The 22,514-nt window shown below is 54.2% G+C and overlaps 3 protein-coding genes; 1 reads left to right on the forward strand and 2 right to left on the reverse strand.

The window, feature by feature from the left end:
• The first annotated feature begins 216 nt into the window (after positions 1 to 216).
• Positions 217 to 867, forward strand: CHC_T00002081001 (hypothetical protein). The gene has a single exon (XM_005712929.1). The coding sequence runs from the start codon at positions 217 to 219 to the stop codon at positions 865 to 867; it is 651 nt and encodes a 216-aa protein (XP_005712986.1).
• Positions 868 to 893: 26 nt separating this feature from the next.
• On the reverse strand, positions 894 to 4,107 carry CHC_T00002082001 (hypothetical protein). XM_005712930.1 is given in 2 exon segments: positions 894 to 2,709; positions 2,710 to 4,107. 1 exon segment carries the CDS (start codon positions 4,105 to 4,107, stop codon positions 2,710 to 2,712), a length of 1,398 nt encoding a protein of 465 aa, XP_005712987.1. The 3' UTR covers positions 894 to 2,709.
• Positions 4,108 to 4,838: 731 nt separating this feature from the next.
• On the reverse strand, positions 4,839 to 8,976 carry CHC_T00009245001 (Serine/threonine protein kinase). XM_005712931.1 is given in 2 exon segments: positions 4,839 to 4,944; positions 4,945 to 8,976. 1 exon segment carries the CDS (start codon positions 8,974 to 8,976, stop codon positions 4,945 to 4,947), a length of 4,032 nt encoding a protein of 1,343 aa, XP_005712988.1. The 3' UTR covers positions 4,839 to 4,944.
• Positions 8,977 to 22,514: the final 13,538 nt, after the last annotated feature.

The raw sequence follows: 22,514 nt of genomic DNA on the forward strand, positions 1-22,514 counted from the left end.
CCACGTCTGAAGTTCGATCCAGAATCACTTTGCTAACACATGCTGTCATATCCACCTCTCCGGATCCCGAATCCGTACCTTTAAGGAATACTTACCAATGTTTGTTTCGACTTTCAAAAATAGTGCAGGCGCCGTCAAATCGGTATTGTCCTATTTTACCGCTTGCTACGCCTCAATCCGATGTGATGACAACTTTCATCCACGTTAAAGCCTTTCATGCCAGCCATACCGAAACCGCGGCTGCCACAAAGTTGTCATGCTTGTGAGATCTTTCTCGAGAAAATTTATGACTCTCTTTCCAATTTCCGGACCGAAGTTATCCACACTCGAGTCCTTGTCGGGAGAAAAGGAGCTGTCATGCGCTCCGAGGATTTTGACATCCATTCCCAACCACATGGCAGGTCCGGAATCTCTTGCAAGGGTTTGATGTACCAACCGGACAAACAACGCTTCTTGAAGCATGCTGAGGGTGGCGAGTGGGACTTTCCGTACTTCATCTATGAGGACTCCTGTCATTCAAACGTGCGATCCATCGTTTCTTCTGTTCGAGGGATTTTTGGTGTAGGTGAGTCCGTGCAGGGTTTTGTTGTGATGGCCGGACTGCTTGGTGAATTCTGCTCGTACTTTCCTGAGACTGTTGGGAAGGAGCGCCGCGTTGGACTCCAAAATGATGTTCAAAACACGATAGATTGTTCGCTGAACATTTGCGTGCTTCTCGTCGAAACCAACAGAGACTTGTCGGTGCAGAACCAAGTTACGTCAAAGACACAGCCGTGCGAGCAAAGCAGAGCCCTGCTAATGTACTCCCAATGTGTGGTTCGAATTTCAAAAGATTCATGGCATTATTGGTTGGTGGCGGCATCCTAAATACGTTACAGGGGTGGAAACTGTACGCCGAATTGATTTCCCCTCAGAACGGACAGCTCTGGAAATCACAAAACTTTAGTGCAGCACAAAATAGTACTTCGCCAGTATATATGTATATATTCGAGCCCACGAAGCCTATCTAATGCTCTTTCTGTGAATTCACTGATTGCATCACTGCTTCATGTGTCATTGATATCAGCAATTTCAATCTCAACGACTTGCGTATTACCGTATTCAGATTTAGTAAAGCTTCGTCACCTCTCAGTAATGGACAACAGCTACTTTCCATCCAACATTTCTACCCAAAATGGAACAAGGCAGGGTACAATTCTCAAAGTGATAAACGACGGAAACCACGCTTGGATAATATTCAAGATGAGGCTGCGAAAAGTTCAGAATCTCTGAGAAGCTCTGCAGGTGCATGAGTCACGCAGTGCATCATGAAAGCGAGCTACTGAAAGGTGCAGTGTGTATATTCTCAGAACACATTATCTTACTGACACCTCACTGACACCTCGTTCATGATGGACTGCCACAGTCGGGCCCATGATTGTCTAAGCGAGCCAGATAAAAATGGCAAACAACATCGGCCTTTCCTTCAAATCAAACTCAAAACCATACTTGCATAGCAATAAACGCAATATGTAAATATTGGTAGGCCTTCGTTGTATTCCTAGTCAATACGGTTGTTCTTTCGCACTAAACGAACACTCTGAGGCTCTCAAGCTTAGGGTGACATGCAGCTGAGGTGACATTTACCCCATAAGAACTGCATCAACGCCTTGCTGTTGACATGGTTACGCTTGCAACTTGTCGTTGGCCGCGACCCGGCCGATCCTCGGACGTTCAACTGACACAGCTCGTAAAAGGTGGAACTTGTGACGGCAGATGGTCCGTCTGAATGCCGGCGAGAATTCCTTACTTCTGCTTCTGATGCATGAGCAACTATGTCCACCCGTCCGAGTGCATTTTTCCGAAGACGCATTCATGGATCCGTGAGAACCATTCAAATGGCAGCTTTTGTTGCCTTAAAACGTTTCAAAAGCAAAAACGTCAGGTAGAAAGTTTTCGTTGTTGTTGACGCACAGAGTAACAGGCATCTTATTGAAGGCTCCTGGACTCGAGATGAGGCGAAACCCCCCAAATTTGAACAGATATGTCCTTTGCGATGATGACTTCTGTAACGTCCGCGAGGAGTCCTTGCCTCGACACGGTTAAGAACTGAAAGTGTACTCCTTCCATTCGAGTACACGCTTTAGAGATCAGGACAAACCATGAAGTGGCACTCTGTCCCGGTGTGGACCTCGATAGAAATCAGCAGAAGAAGACGCTAACGTCCTTACCTCCTTACACATTCACACTCTCGCGTCCTCAACATCAGTGACTTTCAATGGAATGGTCTCTTTTCGCTTGGCATTGGATGAGCATCGTACCTGAATACAATGAGCGTCGGATCCTTGGCCCTCGTCTAGGCAATGGATACCTCGATCATTTCTGCACGAAACCTCTTTCCTTGGCGAGAAAAGCGCATATTCATATGAGTCCGAGTTGCGGATGATTCCCTCCTGTACACGCAGAATAGAACAATTGAATGCGCCAAAATGCCGTCGGTGACATGCGCAGGCACGGACTGCGGCCGACCGTAAACTGCATTTGAGAAATAAGAGGTCAACAAAGTCAAGTCCGACTTTGAAATAGCTTGGGTTGTGGCTCGTTGACAATGCACTGCCATTGATCCAATGGTGTTATGGACTCTTATTGCAGCCGAGTGCTGGCGCTCTGTTTTTGCTGATATCGCCATTTGATGAGCGAGCCGGGCTCCTTAACAATCAGGTCGCATGGTCAGGCCCAATCTCCCTCAAAATCCCGATAACGCTTCTCTAATCGCTCTAACTCGGTCGTCTCGGCTTGCAACAGCAACTTTTGTTCATCTGCTTGTGCTTCAGCAGCCTTGCGCTGTTTTCTCATGGCAACTACGTCTTCATCAGCTACTTCTCTTCTATTATTTCTTTCCTCTCTCTTCCACGCCTTTTGGCGTTCCGGAGTCTCCAGGGAGCGCTGCGCAATTCGCAGCTCATGTCGCAAACCGTCAACTTCGGCGTGCGCTTCTGCAAGGCGCATTTTTGCGTTAATTAACATTTTCTCCTTCACCTTCAGCTCAGCTTCTCCTTCTTCCTCCGCTTCAACTCGCTTCTGTTTCAATTTACGGCATCGCTTTTCCATGTCACCGTAATCCTCTAAGAGAAGCTTTCCATCTCTCTCGATTGCTTCTATCGTCTTCTCTGTCATCGGCTTCAACAGCCGCAGATCGACAAATCCAGTTCGAGCCCCGTTCAAGGTCGCGATTTGGGCTTCCAGTAACTGTATGATTCGCTCATGCCGCAGGCTCTCATCATCATTCACTTGTAAGCACTCTTCCATTGCCTCTTTCGAACCACTATGTCCTGACGAGCCATTCAGTACGGCGACAGGAGCTGTCTTCTTGGACGACTTTTTGAAAGCTCGGTAGAATGTCTGACTGGCACGCGTTAGTAAAGAGTAGGCACCACCACCGCCATTAATTACCGATTGCTTTTCACTACGCGACGTGGGTAAAGTGGTAGTCTTCACATTGACATTTTCCGGCAACGCTCCGTCCATTTTGCATGCGGGCAACCGCGATTCCCTGTGCCGCAAGTCTACTTGACCATCAGCAGATCGACTTGACTCACTAGAAGACTCTAGTGACTCGACATCAATTCTTTCCTCGTCGGAATCAAACATATCATCCTGCTCATCAATTTGTTGGAGGCTCATGGTTTTAGATGGAGGTTGGGGTTCTTGTGATCCGGATTCAATGTCAAGTCGGTTTTCCAAATGGTGTGCAAGGGAATCTTCGCCATTGAGCCCCCCTAGATCTATCCCTTCATCATCGACGAAGTCTGAAGCGGAGGGATATCGGGGAGGGGAAGGTATGCCTGGGCCTGTGTTTCTTTGCACGTGGTTCGTGTGCGGCCCACTTTCTTCGTCTGAGGACAGTACGGTGACGGAACCAAATTTAGAACCTTCCTCTGAATCCTGTATGTTTTCGCGGAAATAGTGCATGTCGTCTTCGTCCAGGCTTTTGTCGAGGAGTATTGTTTGGGGTAGACTTGGGTCTAGCATGGTTTCCGGCGGATGGACGGGATGGGGGCTTTGGATAGATTCGCTCGAGTAAATGGAATCTTCGTCATCTTCTTCTTGGGTGGGACCAGAAGTCATGATAGCCTACTGCAATATGCTTTGCCGTTGTGGATCGGGAAGCCTTGCGTGCTTGCCCAGGTTTCAGCGGAGTCGGTATGACGTTAGGTGAAGGAGCGTGTGCCTTCTCGTTGTGTGAGGGGGAGGGGAATTCTGCAGTCGGTTTGAGTTGTGGGTTGTGGCCAGGGGGGGGGGTGGCGAAGTTGAGGGCCGAGAACGGGAGAATGAAGAGGTGGTGGAGGAAAAAATTGTGGAGGAGCGTGGGAGGGGTCAGTGACTGTGACAGGCCAGTGTAAACTTGTCAACTTCCGAGTGAGAGCAAGCACCTCCCCACGGGCCACAGGGGTTGCGAAGCAGATACGCCAGCCATGTACTCGCAGGCCGGTGGGCGCCGCGGCCACTCGCGTTGCTGCGCGCAAACGCAGCGTGATGCCTGAAGAGGCATGAAGAAGCTGTGTGCCCCCCCCACAGCAAGGACCCAATGACGTGGCCCTGCACCAACTGTCCAATTGCCTCATGCCACCCATTATACATGTGTCCACGTGTAAAATGATATTTCTGAAGTTGCCTGGGACAACGAAGAGCTACAGTGTACAGTACTGTACATTCGCACCCTCTTCACCCTCGGCTCCCATTCTACAAACTCTCTCAACACCATCTAAGATGGCGATGATAAACAAGGCACTCGCGGGTGAAGACCGTACAGTTGTGTGTGCACTGTAGCATATGCTTCAGTGCAGTACGGTAAAGTATAAGGTGTCTTCTACAGTGCATATCATGGCACTACATACATACATCTTTATACACTAGAATGACATCAGATCGTCCTTGACGGTCTCGTACTTGCACAAATCGAAGTTACTGCGACTTCTCCAATATATTCAGCGTTGTCCGCATGCAACCTATCACCGCTTCGTCGTGCCCCCTGTCTCCCATCAGCTGTTTGAGATATACACTTGTTTCTTGCTGCAACAACAGCCGCGCCCTAGGCTCTCTTGCCAGCAGTTGAAGAACGTCACAAACCTGCACACACAGATCATTCCGGGCCCTCAACACTCCACTGCCATTTTCACTAGACGTGCACAGCTTCTTAACAGTCAGAGAAGTCATTTGCACTGCCGTTTCGTACAAATTCTTTTCATGGAGTTGTTCACCCAATTCCATGCACCGCAATAATGTACCATAACCAATGCTTAGAGCTTCAAGCTTTGTCTGGTTTGGTCTCCAAGGGTTTTGCATCACTTCCAACAACTTGAGCAGTCGAACGCACACCTGGTCCTTCACGCACACATCCTCTAAAATGTCTCGTTCTTCCATGCGATTCCCCGACCAAACAATCAGGGCGGTTATCATTGATAATCCTACCTTGGCTTTCTTCACCTCATCTAAACGTCCATGTAGCGCCCCCAAAACCAGAGCTATACCTTGAAGATTCATAAATTCTTTTCGATGTTGCGGTATTGTTATTGCCACTGCAACAGCTGATAAACAAGCTTCTGACAATGGTCCGTTGCCCTTCCAATCAAACTGCTTCATTGAGGCGATTAAACTCTCAATCAGCTGGGCATCCCTGACTCCTGTCTCCTCTGTAAACGCCTGTGCGTTGGCTTCATTCCTCCACATAAAGTTTCGTGCAGCGCAAGTCGCCTCATAACATAGTGTATCTGCCTGCGCTCCCCTTGCCGAACCATTGTCGGATATCTTCCATGATATAACGTACAAGATCCACTTGGCCAAATCCGACCTTAGCTTCACATCCTCAATGCTATTATTGACCTTCAGCAAATTGCATAGCGCAAAATTGCATGACGTGTACAATTCAACACTGGCAAGCTCATTCTTCGCGAAGGTTGTCCGATATGCGAACATTGTTGAGACTGTCACTCGAAGAGCCTGCAGCACCAACTGTGGTTTAATACTGTCAGAGGCATTTCGAGAGATGTTTCCAATTGCAGTGCACAGTCCCATGTCCACAAACGGATCGTGCTTGCCCGATGAGTGCGGCCCAAGGAAATCACATGTCAGTGATAGAAAATCGCCTCCTTTCAAATCGTGAGCTTGCGCAAGAGCCCCAGCCACTGCTTGTGTACATCCTTGATTCCATAATACGCCCAACTGCTTGACGGCATCTGGGGTCCGCAGGGCGTGACAAACTTCTTCCATATCGCTGTGAGGTACTAATAAACGACATTGCTTCGTCATTAGGTTTTCAAAATTGTGGCAGCCTGGGGTACTATGCTCAGGTCTTCCAGGCAGCCTTGTAGGAATCTTCGACATCGTCGGAGTTTGCAACATAGTTGATCCAGTAGCCCCGTACCCAGTTTCAGAAAGTAGTGGTGCTGTCGCCCCTTGACCTGTCATGGTTCCATATGGTTGGTACGAGGTGAGGGTAGTCAAAGGCCGTTCTTTCTGCGCACGAATGGTGGCATCTTCGAATCTAATACTTTCCACATGGGTGTTTAAATTGGGATCAGGTGGTGGTGATAGAACCACGTTTCCCATTCCAGTGGGAGATATTGAGAACCCCTCACTCGGCGACCTCGGTAGATGCGACTGAACGACTTGGTGCTGCGGTCTAGCAACATTTGACGAGAACCGCCGCTCTTCATCCACTCGAACATTGTGAGTTTCAGACGATGGCGTTTCCCTTGACTTTGGTTTCAACTGTATCCGTTCCATCGGCCACTGCGACTGCTCCTTAATTTCGAGCTGCAGCAGCGGTAAAGGCAGTTCTGCCACAACAGGAAGGCCACGTACAGCGCCACCGTCACTAGCAATTGGTCCTATGCTGCTATTCCTATAGTCCTTCGCTGAATTCCTTTCAACTGTGGATGAGCCTTGCACTTTAGGCAGTGTGCGTTTCTTCGATTCTTCATTCAAAGAGTAGTCACCTCCGATATCGGAGACATCGCATTTGGGCATCTCATTGTCTTCGTCCACATGCACCTCGCTATTTCCACACTGAATAAATGAATTCAGTATATCGTCGCCGGATCTTCTCTCTTGAGAAGAGGGTGGTCTAGCATTAGGTTCAATGGAACCAGTCCCCATGGTAGCTCGCCCTTCAGGATCTTGGGGGACCTGTAGTGGGGATGGGGTTGGGAGACAGAAAGTCTGAACACGCATGACCTGTACGCCACCAAGAAAGCTGTCATCAATTCCATGTGAGTCATGCCCAGCTTCCAAAACGTCGATGGGTTGAGCTTGGTCGTTTCGGAGGTTCTCCACTGCGTTACTAGGATGTCTATTTTCTTTTTGTGGCATCCTAACGTCATTGAGCGTATCGAGTCTCGCAGGACATAGATTGTCACTTGCCCCTATTTGTAGAGGGGCTGCGGAAGTTGCAGAATTATTCTTTGGAGGCACATGGACGCCCGTGGAAGCGTACGTATCGTTTGTGGGTTCAGAGGGCTCTCCGCGGACGCCGTCATCATGGAAAGAAGCACAAGAACCTGTAGGCTTCGAGGGCGCCTCCAACTTTTGCGATTCTGTCCCAACGATATGGAGCCTTCGGATCTTGGGGATTGTCACCGGGTTAGATGGAATTTTATCCTGCACAGCTATTGGATCTCTTGAAACTGGCTGAGGCAGCTCATCTTGAGCACATTTTCCGTGTCTTCTCCGTGAAGGCTGGGAGTCTCCTGCTTTCAGCTCAGTTGATGCCGCAAACGCCCCCTCACCATGCCTATTGGGGAAATCCCCGCCATGAATCTCCGGCGGTAGAGAGGGTGTTGCTCGGCCGCTGTCGTTTCCCAGTCGAGAAGAAGATGCTTTGGGCTTGACGTTGACGCGTTCATCTCTTGGGGACGAGGGAGTAGCATTTGGCGAAGGAGATAGAGTGGCCTCCGCAGTCAGTGTGGGCTGAGCAACTACTTCGACAGATTGATCCTCAAAAGAGCTACTCAACGCCTTGATCTCTACAACAACGTCTCCTGCATTTGGTCGTTTGCTTGGTTCGTGTCTCCAACATCGTTCAACGAGATCAATGTACTTCGGGTTGATTTGGCTCCGCCTCTCCCCCCAAGATGGTCTTTTCCCTTCGTGAACGCACCAAGACAACTGCATAATGTTTCGCACGCCCTCCAGACTCCAACTTTGAACTCCAGAGAGTAGCTCGAACAAAATAAGACCGTACGCATAGATATCAGCAGCCTTCGCATCAGCATCTGATAACTGAGCAACACCTCCAAACACCTCTGGAGCCATGTAAAGGTATGTGCCACACGGCCCCTCTCCAAACTCACTAGTGGCAACTGTCATGTCATTGAGAAAAACATTCTTTGCACCCTTTAGGCGCTTTGATAAGCCGAAATCAGCAATTTTAACTTTTGCCGACTGCGGGAATGATGCAGTGAATGCACCGCTCTTGTCTTTCGTCATTGTAAGTGGTGCTGAAAGCAGAATATTCTGAGGCTTAATGTCACCGTGCGTGTACAGTTGCATGTGAACATGATTGAGTCCATAAACCATCTGGCCAGCAATTGCCAGGAAAGAACGCTCGTCTAGAACAGCATTACGGGCACGCATACGACACATGGATTCGTGAAGAGAGCGACCCTCCAGATACTCCGTGACAATATAGAGGGCGCGCGATTGCGGATTGCGGAAGACGCCAAGATACTGAATTACGTAAGGGTTGCGCATTGCGGCGAGTCTGTGAATCTCACGTCGGTGCTGCTTCATAGCCGATGCCTCAGCCTCTGCATTCGTTTCGTCACTGAGACTTCCGGTGCGCACTGAGGGCTTGACAACCTTGATAGCAACCGGTGAGCCATCGAGTGCACCAAGGTAGACAACTCCGAAAGAACCTTGACCCAACACAGATCCCTGGTCCGTAGTCCATACTAGACGATCCCAGTTGACCTCTTGAATATCGACATCGGAGGGCATGATAGAGCAGGACTAACCTCAACGTCCTGGCCGTTGGGTCGGCGACGTACAGATATGAGGACCAGAATGCAAGGAATGAAGCTTTGGTGAAGCAACGCCGTTGCGAGGTTGGCCAGAGCGTACCCGGACACAGAAAGGGCGACTGTGTCAAAGGGCCCAGTGCACCGTGATGTACGAAGGGGGCCCTTCAGTACCTGAGGACGGGAAGCACTTCAAAGGGTTTGATTGGTTGCAGTTGCACCACACTTGGCGCAGTAGAAACTGAACTGTTGCCGTACTGTAAATTTGGCTTTGCAGGCCATCACTGGTGTGTACCGGTTCGATGCCTACAATACCCTGGGTACAGTACAGAGATAAACATCGATACAGTGAGGGTGTGTCTTAACATGCCCCGTTTTGCTGCGGTTTGCTTTGCCTTGCCCAAAGAAGTGACTTGGCGCGCTATGAGTGGCTCCTACGTTTTAATTTATGTGTTTAAGAAAAGCAACGGCTTAAGAAGCATACGGTATTTGTTAAGAATTTAAAAGTATTCCTGGCAAAACCGGGCAAGGCAAAGCAAAAACCAGCCTGTTAAGACACGCCCTGACCCCCAAAGGTGGCGACCCGAAATAGGCATAAGGGTCACTGTACCGGAGCGGGTCACTGTAGTGGAGCAGGGTGCAGACGGCGCACAGACCCCAAAACAAAGGGGTGAAGTCCATCTTACAGGCCTGACAACATAAATGGCGAATAAAAATGGGGCTCGCAAACATAAAATGCCACGTTAAGCTGGCGCGAAAAGAAATCATTGCAAAAATAAGTGAAAAATAAGCAAACAGGGACACAAAGCACCCTTGAAATCAACCTTCACCCCTAGCTTCAAGCCCATCCAGGAGCAAAACCGCATTCTGTCAACCCTAGATTCATTTTTTCAGAGTTCCTCTTGAGTGACCCGTTAAAATTTTAATAAAAATATACCTTTTTTTCAGTGACCCTCTAAATTTTCGGGTCACTGTACAGGTAAGGTCACTATAGTGAGGGGGTCACTGTAAAAAGCAAAAGTGGGCCTTACGGCCACTCAGCGCAATGGTGGCAAGAAATTTTTTTCTAACGGTCACTATACCGAGGGGGGTCACTGTGACAAGGGGTCACTCTATCGATGTTTATCTCTGTACCCTTCTGGCTGGTTCAATTATGCATAATCTTCAGAGGTGAAAAATAATACCCACATTTCGCCCAAAGTTTCGCATGAAATTGATTGCGCACAACGGCGCGCAATTGCGGCCTGGATCAGGCCCTCGGTGAGACACAACGGTCCGGCAAACACACACAAGCGCCCCGATCCACGTCATTGGTACGGTAATTCCGCCGGCGGTGATCGGGGTGATCGTCGCACACCTCCACCTTCGACCGTACCCTTCGCCTCGGCTTCGCACCGTTCGCGCTCCTGAATTCCTGTCTGTTCTCAGCTCGGCTCTTTCCTGCACCTGGATCCTGCCGCTCCGCTTCACAGCCACCTGTACCTCGCCCAAATCCTAATCGCGCTCTCCACCTAGACGCATCTGCGTCTTCAAGTTACGAGCCCCGCTCCGTCCTACAACTGTATCCTGCCGCTCCGCTTCAAAGACTACCGTACTTCGCCCCAATTCTGCTTGCGCTCCCCCACCGGTGTCTGCAAGTCTCCGCTTCTACTCGTACTCTTGCTACGATCATATCTCACTGCCCCAATTACGACGCCGTTCCCCCCTCAGGCGAGTCTGTATCTTGCTTCTGCTCCTCCACAAGCGACGGTCCGCAGCGTGGGCACAGATTCATCCTCACCCGCGGCCGCCCGCAATCGTCAGTCAGCCTGCCTCCAGTGTACTTCTAATTGCTCTATGCAATTGTTCCTTGCCCCTGTCGCCAATTTACACCGCTTGTCCAGTATATGCAGTGCGGCTCGGGCATTTTGTGTACATTTGGGATGTCATCTGGGAAAGGAGAGGTACGGACAGTGAACTTTGCACCTGCAAAACTCATGTTTCACGAGTGCTTTCACGGTTTGTTCCCTAAACTCGAAGAAGTGGTCTCAACGCTTTCTGAAGTAACTACGGTGACCTACGCCGATCTAGAATCCATTGTGAAAGTCGTGTCAGATACTAGTGACACTAGTTCTGTCATCATTGATGAGAATGTATTCTCTGCGCTGGACAATACGGTATGGGGGACAGAGACCCAATCATGTTTGAGCAACTTACGAGCTCTGTGCTTGACAAAGTGCAACCGCTGCAAAAGATACAAGGAAATGGCCAGGTTTTTGGGCAAGGGAGGAAAGCTGAGCACAAACTGCTCACATTGTCGCCAGCAAGAACCCGCCACTAGTATCCCAAACAAGGTCTATTTCAGTGCCTGGCTTCCCTTTGTTGCTACCCATGAAGCAGAATTTATCGAAGAGGAGCACTGTAAACATTTTCATACAGCTGTGCATCTAAAAGTTCCTGTAGAATGTTGGTACGCGACAGATCGCAACATGGATCAGGCTGCGCTTCTTGAATTTCAAACACAGGTTAAAGCTGTCGTTGAAAAGTAGAGAAGTTCAGTTATAACACGCACATGCGTGGCTTGAACTCCGTGCAACTAATTTGCAGTCAAAGAAGACACAACGCCGATGCCAAGAGGAGAAAATTGACTGCACAAATGTATAATTGCTGCGGTGGCATCTCTTTTTTCTTTTTCACGTGGAGCTGTTTCTAGAACAGCAGTTAGGCACAACTCATTCCACGAAGTGGCACAGAGAAAATTCTGTCTGACGCAGGAGTGCAAGTCAATCGTTCAGCAGCGAGCGACGGAAAGGAGCTCACCATTTATGATTTGTGCGAATCTTCGCGCATCTGGCCATTTGTTTATACAGTACGCGCAGGTGTATCAGACTTGGTTAGACACGGTCACTTCAAACTTTTGCAGGTCAGTGGATCCCAAGCAATCTCTACTTATTTTTGCCAATGAAAGCAAAAACTTCGATGTCATTTTTCATCAATCGTCTCCTTTTGCGGTGGCACTGTCGACCAGTATAGGAGCTTCCTCATGCAGGCAGCACCAGATTGTAGAGGGGTTCATTGACTCGACGTACAAAACAAACGGGTCAGGTCTGGAATTTTTTGTCGTGTTAGGTACTGTGCTTGGTACTGGGTTTCCGTTAATTTACTTTTTCGTCGAAGGAGGGGGCAAACATGGACAAAATGTAAGACGAAAAGACACAATTTTGGGTGTCTTCAAGGCTATGCATAGAACCTTGAACTCTTTCCGTCCTCTGTTCTTTTTTTCGCACAAAGATTCCGGGCAGCTTGACGCTATCAAGCGTGTGTATGGTATTAATCCGTCTCTGTGCCCTTGGCATTTGAAAAGGGCAATTAAGCAGAAGATATCGGGACTGAGAAAAGAAAAGAAAAGCGTCCTTTCGAAGGAAAAGGAGCAAGCGCTGATGGACCTGATTACCCTGCACTTTAATCGGCATCCTTTTTTGACAAGCACTTCTCCATGCTTTTTGCAAAAGAGAAAGCCAAAGATGAGCTCCACACCTTCTTCTCGTCTGGAACAGAAAGCACCCTCAAGGATTATCTGCTACAGAATTGGTATGATGATAACATATTCTTTTGTTGGGGTCGTAGAAATGCTTCCCTGATACCCCTTTCGAAGACAACTATGATGTGCGAGTCGCACTGGTCACTTCTGAAGCGCCTTTATTTATTGCCATACAACCGCCCCAGAGTAGATCTTTTGCTTTATGTTCTTGACAGTAAGCTATTGAGCAAGTATACATCGGACTACCATCTTCTGATGAATGGAAGGAAGAAGCCCAGTTGGTGGCGAGAATTTGTCGAGGAATGGAAGAGATGTGCCACAACGAAAATTCGAGGGATTTATATTGTGGACAAGGACACGTGGACATGCTCATGCCCGGCTTATCTTCGAAGCCCCTTTCTACTGTGCAAGCATTTAGTTGCTGGGGCAGATGTGCCTGTTTATCGTGACATAATCCGAAGGCGGCACCCTCCTTTCCTGGAGATACAAAGAGAGCCAAACAGGTTCATTCCAAAGCTTGAGGGGGCGCTGCAACGTCATCAGAATCATGCAGCTCCTCCCCAGCTGTGCATAAACGACAATAGCATAGCGAACATTCTCAGCAATGAATTCTTTGCAGACTCGAGAGAAAGTTTGACGAAGAACACTGCTGAAGCCGCACGTGTAGTATAACCCCCCCCCTGGGGCTTTATCTTAGATTAGATCAACTCAGAATCGGATCGGATACTGTAGAGCTCGATGCTCTACAGTACCACCACGTGTACCCCCGAGTACAGGGGGGCGCACGTGTACACGTGTACGCGCGGGACCGCAGAACGCGCGCACACGTGTACTGTCAGCCCCGATGGCTGACCGTATTACAGTGTCGACCGACCGCTACAGTACATCGGTACTGTACTATTATGATAGGTTATTATGTACATTAAATATGGAGCGGACCGGCGGCGGTGGAGGAGGACAAGCAGGGACTTGTCACCCACCGACCGTCAAGGTCCGACTTCCCGCTTATTCTAAGGTAGCGCTCGCTAACTACCTTAGAGCGGCACCGAGCGCGAGTTGAGGACGCGCGCGGTACGCCCACGAGCCGGCTCCGCCTCCGCCCGTCGGTACTGGATCGTCACCCAGTACCGCGCCGGGGCGTCGAGGCGTCGAACCGCTCGCGCGTACCGACGTCCTCCCCGTTCCCGCTCTACCACGCTACCCGGGCCCGCTGCCCGGTGCCGTTGGCTGGTGTCCGGCTTCACCCCCGTCTTCCCGTTCGGACGGGGTCTGCGTCGAGCTGTGCATACACCCCTCTCCGTTGGGGGTGTTTATGCTACAGTGGTCTCCCGACCTAGAAGACCCTGGAGTCCGATCTCCGAGAAGACTTCCGCTTCCCTCCGCGAACCGATCGCGTCGAGATGAGCCAAGAGTTTGAGCCCTCGATCCGCTCCGAAGCAGCCGATCTGAGTCCGGCCGCTGTGCAGTCCCCATCCGCCCCGTCGGGCGACGGCGACGCAGGTCCTCGTGACCGCGAACCGTCGCTCGGATCCTCCGAGGAAAGAGCGGCGGCGATGTTCGAACGCATAGCCGAATACATCGAGGAAGTCCGTACTTCCCTTCGGATCGATGTATCGGACCATGTATACACTCGATGTATGGCCGAACTCCGCTCCCTGCGTGAAGGGAGGTTCGATAGAGTGACGCAGTCCTTAGAGAATATCCGAGCACTGATCGACGAGTTACATTCGCGGATCGTGCTCGTCGAAGACTCCCGTTTCGCCTCGCCCGGACCGTCCGGGCAAGGTCGCCCTGAGAGGCCGACCTCGGTGAGACGACCCGAGGACCGAACCTCTCCGTCCGCAGAGCAATTGGGTGCGTTCGCGCACCTCTCCGCTGAGCTCGACGCCACTCGTCGGCGTGCTCGTGACATGGAACGTACCATGGCCGAAAGGCTACCCGGTGCCCCCCCGAGAGGGCCCGGTGGTACCGTACCTCCGAGCGCCGCCGCCCCCGAGGGTTGGCGTCCGACTGGTGCCGCTACCAGTCGGACTGCAGAAGGAAGCCGTCCTCCGATAGACGCCAACTTCGGGTCTGAGACCCAAGCCTTGCCGCCTATCGCCGGAAGTAGGCGGCAAGTGGACCGCGTATCGTACGCGGACGAAAAGGACCGTGGAGGAGCCGCCTGCGGATCCGGAGAACCGATGTTCTCCGTCGATCCCCGCTGGGGCGGCTACCCGCCGGCGAGTTACGCCGAGCATCCAGGTCCGGTAGACGTCCGTACGCTACCGGTTACCTCCTTCGGCACGCTGGGTCCCGCTGAACCCGGGCTCGAGCCGGTACATACGATGATCCAAGAGTTCAGCGCCGTTGCTGACTATCGTATGTACCGCTTGGATAACACCTCGAGGCTCGTTACCTCGGGTGACGCGGGACGGATTGCGAAGTACGTCCAACGCTGTCGTGGGATCCGTCCCACGATGCGCAGCTTCGACGGTACCGACCCGATCCAGCTGCTGCCGTTCTTGAAGGATATCCGAATCACCTTCAACTCGCAACACCTGACCGAAGGTGTTGCGGTACGAGTCCTCGCGCACTTCCTCGAGCACGACGCGGAGCGCCTGTATACGAGTTATACGATGCGTGGCCTCCGCGCGGGCCAGCTCCACGACGACGTGAGCTGGCCGGGGCTCGTGAATCAATTCTTAAAACGCTACCTCACGGACGACGTGTTAGGTGAAGCGTACGACGCTGTCGCTACGGCGCGACAGCAATCGCATGAGACGGAAAGCACGTTTGCTGACCGACTCGAGACTGCCGCGTTCCGATGCACGGCAGTCTTCTCCGAACAGTCCCTCGCGCACTACTTCGTGCGGGGACTTGCACCGGCAACCCGTGCCGCAGTATCCGAAACTGTGCAAAGGCTGCCAGGCAGTCAGAAGACCGATCTTCCGACCATCCGCCGTATCGCCACGGCGGAAGGTACAACGTACCGCGCTCGGCGCGGTTTACCTCTGCCGGATTCGAAACCGGCAGGGAAGGCTGGCAGGACTACGAAGTCCGCCGCGACAAGTTCGCCCGCCTCGACCCTCCATATCGGGGAGGATGAGTGGCAGGCCGACCCTGTCCTCATTACGCAAGGAGCAGGGCCCGTGGGGGCACGAACCGCCTCACCGATGTCGACCGGAACGACATCTAGTTACGCGACCGCCTTCGCAGCCACTCCAAGAGTGGCAAGGGGTACGGACCCCCGGGTCGCAGAGCTCGACATATCGAGCCGAGATGCAGGAGGCGAAGCGCCTCGCGTGCCCCTCCTCACCGATGAGGAGGTGCGGCACGCGGCGACCTTCGCCTCAACGGACGGCAGCGCGTACGTGTGCTGGCTATGCCGTACGTACGGGCATGCCATGTACGCGTGCCCGTTCCTGTCACCGGAACAACGAATGTTCACGGCATACAGGACCTACCGCTACCAGATGGAGACGCGCCCCGGTGCGCGCAATCTCCTCCGGCAAGCGGTGGGCGAGGGCCGTCCTCCGCGTCAAGGTTTCCCGAACCGAACGGGTGGGGGCGCACGCTTCGCCCCCCGTGGAGGCGGGTACCGTCGTCACGAAGTCGATCGTCGGGATCGACCCGCCTATCGCCAGGCGGACACAAGGTACCCCCGACAAGGAGAAAGAGGGGACCGAGACCGTTCTCGGTTACCCCAACAGGTACAGAATGCGATAATGTACCTGCAAGACTGGGTAGAGGATCCGTACCCTCTACCCACGGAGGGTCACGAAGGACAGCCGACTCGCTTCGTCCCCCATATCCTGCGACGACCGGACGCCGCAGGTCAAGGCCCGGAAGTACCGGAGTACTTCGCCAAGGCCGCCGAGCCGCAGTGGGGGAATCGTCCCGACCCACGCGACCGGCTACCGGAAGAGGACCTGGCCGTCGATAGCCAGGAGGTTAGCTCCGATAGCACGGGTAGTTCGAAAAAAGGGTAAAGACGGTTACGTACACGCGGTCGCGTGAGCCGTCTTTTCCCAACGAACTAGACCCGACCCCGCGTGCTCGCCAAGGACACGGGGGGTATTGTCCGATAATACATCCCTCGCTTCCGGAGGCGGGCACGGGAGCTCCTGTAATGCCGATACAGGAGGGAGCGCACGTCGAGGCCTCCGAAGGCCCGACGTTAGGAGCACAAGACACGGGGACAGCCGACGTCCCGGTGAGGCGTAACGATGGCGACGGGGGCAACGACGACCGAAAAGATTTGGTCGACCCCCTGACTCCCGCGAGCACAAGGTCGCCGGAGAGAGGTCCGTGTCGTACGGACTCGAGTAATCCGAGGGGCGTCACTGATCCGCGGACGCCCCAAGGAAGGGGGAGAAGGAAACGCAAGCGGGGCCAGCACCGAAACCGAAGGCCCCGACGGAACGACCTCACCGATAAGGTCGCCCCGAAGGTTGTCGACGGCGTCATTTGCCTTATGACGTCGAAGATCTACAACGTCCTCGGCTCGATAGCCACAGAGGGAAATGCATTCAAACCCCGCACGATCGCTGTTGATACGTGCTCGGGGTATAATCTGGTGAGGAAGGCCGACCTTCCCCCCGATTGGACGCGTTACGTCGTGCACGACGCACCTCTGCCACGATTGGCAGGCGCGAATAGCAACCCCCTCAAGCTTTCGGCCGTCGTCCGCCTGGCGGTGCGGTTGAGGAACACGGTGTTCCGAATTCCGTTCGTAGTCGCGGACCAGCTCGCCGTGCCGGTCCTTCTCGGCACGGCCTTCATCGATACGCACGTGCGGTGTATCGACATCGAAGCTCAACGAATGGAGCTACGCCAAGGCGGTTCCGTCGCCATCGTTGACGGAAAGGGGGAGTCGACTCCCCCTACCAGGCGACACGGGCGACACACGGGTCGGCCAGACGTACGCGAGGAGGCCCCGCAAGCGATCCGAATCGCCCGCTGGGTTACCATCCCCGCGATGTCACAAGCCCGCGTGCGTGTGACAACCGCGGGGAGGGGCCTCGTGTTCCTGGAACCCAAGCCCTCACTCCAACACCGACATGGAGTGAGGCTGACGAATGGCGTCGCGGAGGTCCTACCGAATCAGACCTTCGATGTCATCGTCGCGAATTTCTCACGACGAGAAAGGAGGCTTCCGAAGCACACCGTCGTGGGATACGCGAAGCGCAACCCCCTCGCGATCCTCACTCCCGAACGTAAGGTCGCCGAGGGGATCGCGCACGCGCTACACCTGACCGACTTGACCGATCAAGTCGGTGGGGTAGGAGTTGGCCGATCCAACTCCGACGATAAGACCACCGCCGGGGGCAGGGGGTCGACCCGGTCGAACGGTCACCTTTAGGCCAACCGACGGCGAGGGGTACTGTACTCCCCCAGCAAAAGGATCCCGAAAATCCACCGATGGATTGGGAAAAAGAGATCGACCTGTCATACATCGATGATGACAAGCTCCGTGGCCACGTGCTCGAGATGCTCCGTAAGCACTCGAGTTTGTGGAGCGGTGCGCTTGGAACGATCCAAGCCACGGAGCACCGCATCCCCCTCGAACCGGGAATGAAACCGATTCGTTCTATGCCCTATCGGAAGGGCCCGGCCATGCGCGAAATGGTCGCGAAGGAGGTCAACAAGATGTTGAACGCAGGGGTTATCGAACCCGCAAGCACCGAGTGGGCGTCCCCCGTGGTGCTCGTACCGAAGAAAGACGGCTCTCTTCGGTTCTGCGTAGACTACCGGCGTCTCAACGCGAAGACCGCAGCGGATTCGTATCCGCTGCCACGAATGGACGACTGCATCGACTCGTTAAGAGATGCAGCCGTCTTCACCACGTTGGACTGCAATTCCGGTTATTGGCAGATCCCGGTCGCTCCGGAAGACCGGGATAAGACCACGTTTACGACGCACATGGGCACGTTTCGCCACTTGCGCATGCCGTTTGGACTCAAAGGGGCACCGGCCACCTTCCAACGTGCGCTCGACATAATACTCTCCGGAGTCCGCTGGCAAATGTGCCTCGTCTATCTCGACGACGTAATCGTGTTCTCCCGTACGCACGGAGAACACGCGAGGCATCTCGATACCGTCTTGAGCTTACTGCGGAGTTCCGGTATCTCCCTTAAGCTCAAGAAGTGCAGCTTCTTCCGACCGAAGGTGCACTACCTGGGGCACGTCATCCCCCCAGGCAAGTTGAGCGTGGCCGATACGGCGGCCGACGCTTTCAAGACGTTCACGTTCCCGAGGACGTTGACGCAAGTGCGCTCGTTCCTCGGGGCGTGTAACGTCTACCGCCGATTCGTTAAGGGGTTCGCTAAGATTGCGCGTCCTCTGACCGACATGACGCGCAAGGATTCGGATCCCGATTTCTATAACCCCACGGAGCTGCAACTTCAGGCGTTCGAGAACCTTAAGAACTGCATGATCGCTCCACCGATCCTCGCGTTGCCCCGGCACGGTCGTCCGTACATGATAGACACCGACGCGAGTGCCTACCAACTCGGCTGCACCTTACTTCAGGAGCACGAAGAGCCGAACGACTGGCGCCCGTGGGGTATTGGTCGTACTCACTGTCCGATAGTGAGCGCAACTACAGCGCTACCGAACGCGAGTGCTTCGCCGTAGTGTGGGCCGTCCGCACACTACGGCCGTACGTAGAAGGCACGAAGTTCACCGTACGGACGGACCATGACGCCCTCCGATGGCTCATGTCCCTCACCGAGAGTTCCGGAAGACTCACCCGGTGGCGGCTACGTCTGGCTGAATACGATTTCACCATTCAGTACCGCCCCGGACGCGTGCATCAGGTGCCCGATGCCCTGTCACGACTCGTGTCGCCGAAGGTCGCCGATGACCTTCGCTCCACCGTGGAGGTGGATGACGACATCCCCACTTTCGACGGGGGCACGACAGTTCGAGACGTATCGAACGAGCTCGCGGACCACGCTTGTACCGCGAGCTGTGATCATCAGGCCGTCCATGTCTTCGTAACAACACGGAATCAAGCCGAAGCCCGAACAAGGTCGCGCGCACGGACGCGCGACGAACCGCGAGGTGACGACGAAGCCCCCGCTCTCCAAGGACCCAATTCGTTTTGGGAGGAGAACGACGAGTTCGACGCCGCCGACATCCAGCGCGCCGAAGACCCCGAGGCTGGCGCGCTCGACTCCCCGGTCGCCCCACCGCAGGACGACCTTCCGGCCCCTCTTACGATAGAGGAGATAGCCGAGGAGCAACGCGTGGATGACTTCTGCCAAACCGTTTTGGCACGACAGTCAGAGTCCCGGGACTCCGCGTTCTTCGAGGACCACCAAGGGGTGCTCAAGCGGAGACACCCCTTCGACCCTGATATCGTACAGGTGGTGGTACCTCGGACGCTCCGCGCCAGGCTCCTTCGCCTGTGCCACAACCCGGCCATTGCGGGGCACCCGGGCCAGAACCGTATGTACTACGCACTTCGACGCGAGTACTACTGGCCCCACCTGGCTGCAGACGTAGCAGCCACGGTGCCAGGGTGTCGAACCTGCGCGATGAACCGGGTGAAGCTGAGAAAACATCTCAACCGATTGAGATTGTTTCCAGCTACGAGGCCCCTCGAGAGCCTCGCGATCGACATCTTGGGGCCGCTCCCCAAGACGAAGACAGGAAAACGGTTCCTGCTCGTGATTACGGACCGCTTCAGTAAGCTAACGCAAGTCGTTGCGCTCCGCACGATAACAGCGCACACGGTCGCAGTTGCGTTCTGCGACTCGTGGGTGTTCAAGTATGGCGTCCCTCGCACGTTGCTTTCGGACAACGGCCCTCAGTTTAATGCCAAGTTCTTCCACAGCACGTGCCGCGTTCTGGGGATAGCGAATTTGTACACTTCGGCGTACCATCCCCAGACGAACGGGCAAGTCGAGCGATATAACCGAACAATCGCCTCGATGCTGCAGAACTACGTGGGTGAACACCAGGACGACTGGGATGTGTACGTGGGGCCGCTTACGTATGCGTACAACTCCCACGTACATCGCACCACGCGCACCACGCCGTTTGAGCTCGTGCTCAGCAGGCCACCGCCGGAGTTCTCTCTCCGACGGGCGGACGGCGACGAGCCCCCTTCCGATAGGGGGAACCAACGTGCCGAATTCCTCAAGACCTTGGATTCGACTATCCAGAAGGCCTACGGGAGCCTGCGTCGCACGCAGGCTCGCTACAAGCGCGACTTCGATAAGCGCATACGACGTATTAATTCCCGGCTCCGTCCCGGAGAATACGTATATCTCAACCCCACCGATGGGGCTAAGACATCGAACAAGCTCGCCTCGCCCGCTGTCGGACCCTACCGCGTGCTTGCCAATGACCGCCGAACCATCACGATCGATCGTGATGGGGTCACCGAGCGAGTCTCCGCCGACCGCTGCGTGTACGCGCCGTCTCCGATAGACGCGCCACGAGCAAGTACGACGACCCCGCGGGACCTCGCCGATAAGGTCACCGCGGGAACGCAGTATGCCGTCGAACGGCTACTGAGACATCGAGTCATGGAAGACGGAACTACGGAGTTCCTCATCAAGTGGGCGGATTACGACGCGCCCACTTGGACTGCGCGGACTCACGTTCCGGAGGAGTTGGTGTCTCGTTACGCCCAACGCCTCCGGGGACGTACCGGCAGAGACCTCACCCAAACCGTGAACGCGGACGTTCACGCTTAAGGGGGGGGCCCTCAACCGCTCCTTCGCGGATTAACCCCAGCCTGCACGAATAGACTAAAAGGGGGAGCGAAGGAGGTCGGCGGACCCTATCGGAGGGTCACAGCCTGCGACGCGTTCAAGTCAAGTCGTCTTGACTTATCGGACGTCAAGGACGCGAGACAGAAGAACAGAACAGTACGAACTGCCTGAAAAAAAATGTTGAGCCCTCGTAATGACCGACATTACGAGGACCGCAAAACCCCGTTCGGATCGGAAAAATCGGACGACCCCCCCCCCGAACAGGATTGCCGGACGATCCGTTAAGTCCAGCAACCACGGCGAGGAGGGGCGCCCGACGAACGAGACGATCAGCGGTGGGATCACGAGAGCCCTCGGTGGGCGGAGCTAACGACAAGAATGCCCGTCGCTTGTGTCTCGGAATATCCGAGAAGGTGGAGGCTCACGGCGAGCCATCAATCAGCATCCGGGTTAGACAGCCCGGCAGAAGACCGGATCATGGTCCTTTCGGTTTGGGTTGGGTGCGAGAAGACGCGCGAAACGCGCAGGCAGACGCGCAGGCGAGGGGAGCGGCGTCAGGAGAACGCGCGCTAGGGCCGTTCAATAAGAGCGGGGAAGCGAGAGCAACTCAGTCGGAGGGGCACCAATATATGCGCACGGACGCCAGACACTTCAAAACCGCCGCCGAGACATGCCCCGTAATAAGGAAAATTACGGGGGACGAAAAAGTTACACGTGAGCGGCGCCGGAGGTGCGCGCCATGCGCCAACACCGCTTGCGTCATCACCAAATCACCCCGCCACGATCCCCCGAAAATAACGGAAAATCAACGGTGGCAATTACACCAACACGTGCATGGCGCACGGGGGTACTGTACCCCATACGAAAAGCAAGGAGAAGGCCGACGGCGCTGAGCTAGGGTACAACGGTACCGGGCAGAAAGTACACACGTCCACCCCCACACCGAAGGGGAGGAAGGCGCGAAGTCGACAACGGACGCTTCGCAATCCCGGCCCCGGCACCCCCAAGCCGCCCGATTGGCTTTCCCTCCTAGGCCCCTCCTCACGCGGACCGCGGCGCACCGGTGGTGCGCGTGGCCCGAGCCGCCCTCCAGCAAGCGACGACGCGCGGGTTGGCCACAGCTGAGGAGGGGAAGAACGCAGCCGCCCCCGCGCTTTCGAGCCCTCGTTACCGGAACCGAGGGGCGCGGGAGGGGCGAGAAGACGCTCCCACCTACATCGCTGACATCTCCACTGCGCCGTACGGATCCCCCCCTCGATTTACACCGAATACAGGAAGCATACCGAGGTC

Source organism: Chondrus crispus, genomic scaffold (assembly GCF_000350225.1).
Source record: "Chondrus crispus Stackhouse genomic scaffold, scaffold_124, whole genome shotgun sequence".
NCBI classification, from domain to species: Eukaryota; Rhodophyta; class Florideophyceae; order Gigartinales; family Gigartinaceae; genus Chondrus; species Chondrus crispus.

Bases quoted from the DNA above. Each gene is read 5' to 3' on its own strand.
- CHC_T00002081001 (XM_005712929.1), top strand. From the start codon at position 217: ATGCCAGCCATACCGAAACCGCGGCTGCCACAAAGTTGTCATGCTTGT.
- CHC_T00002082001 (XM_005712930.1), bottom strand. From the start codon at position 4,107: ATGACTTCTGGTCCCACCCAAGAAGAAGATGACGAAGATTCCATTTAC.
- CHC_T00009245001 (XM_005712931.1), bottom strand. From the start codon at position 8,976: ATGCCCTCCGATGTCGATATTCAAGAGGTCAACTGGGATCGTCTAGTA.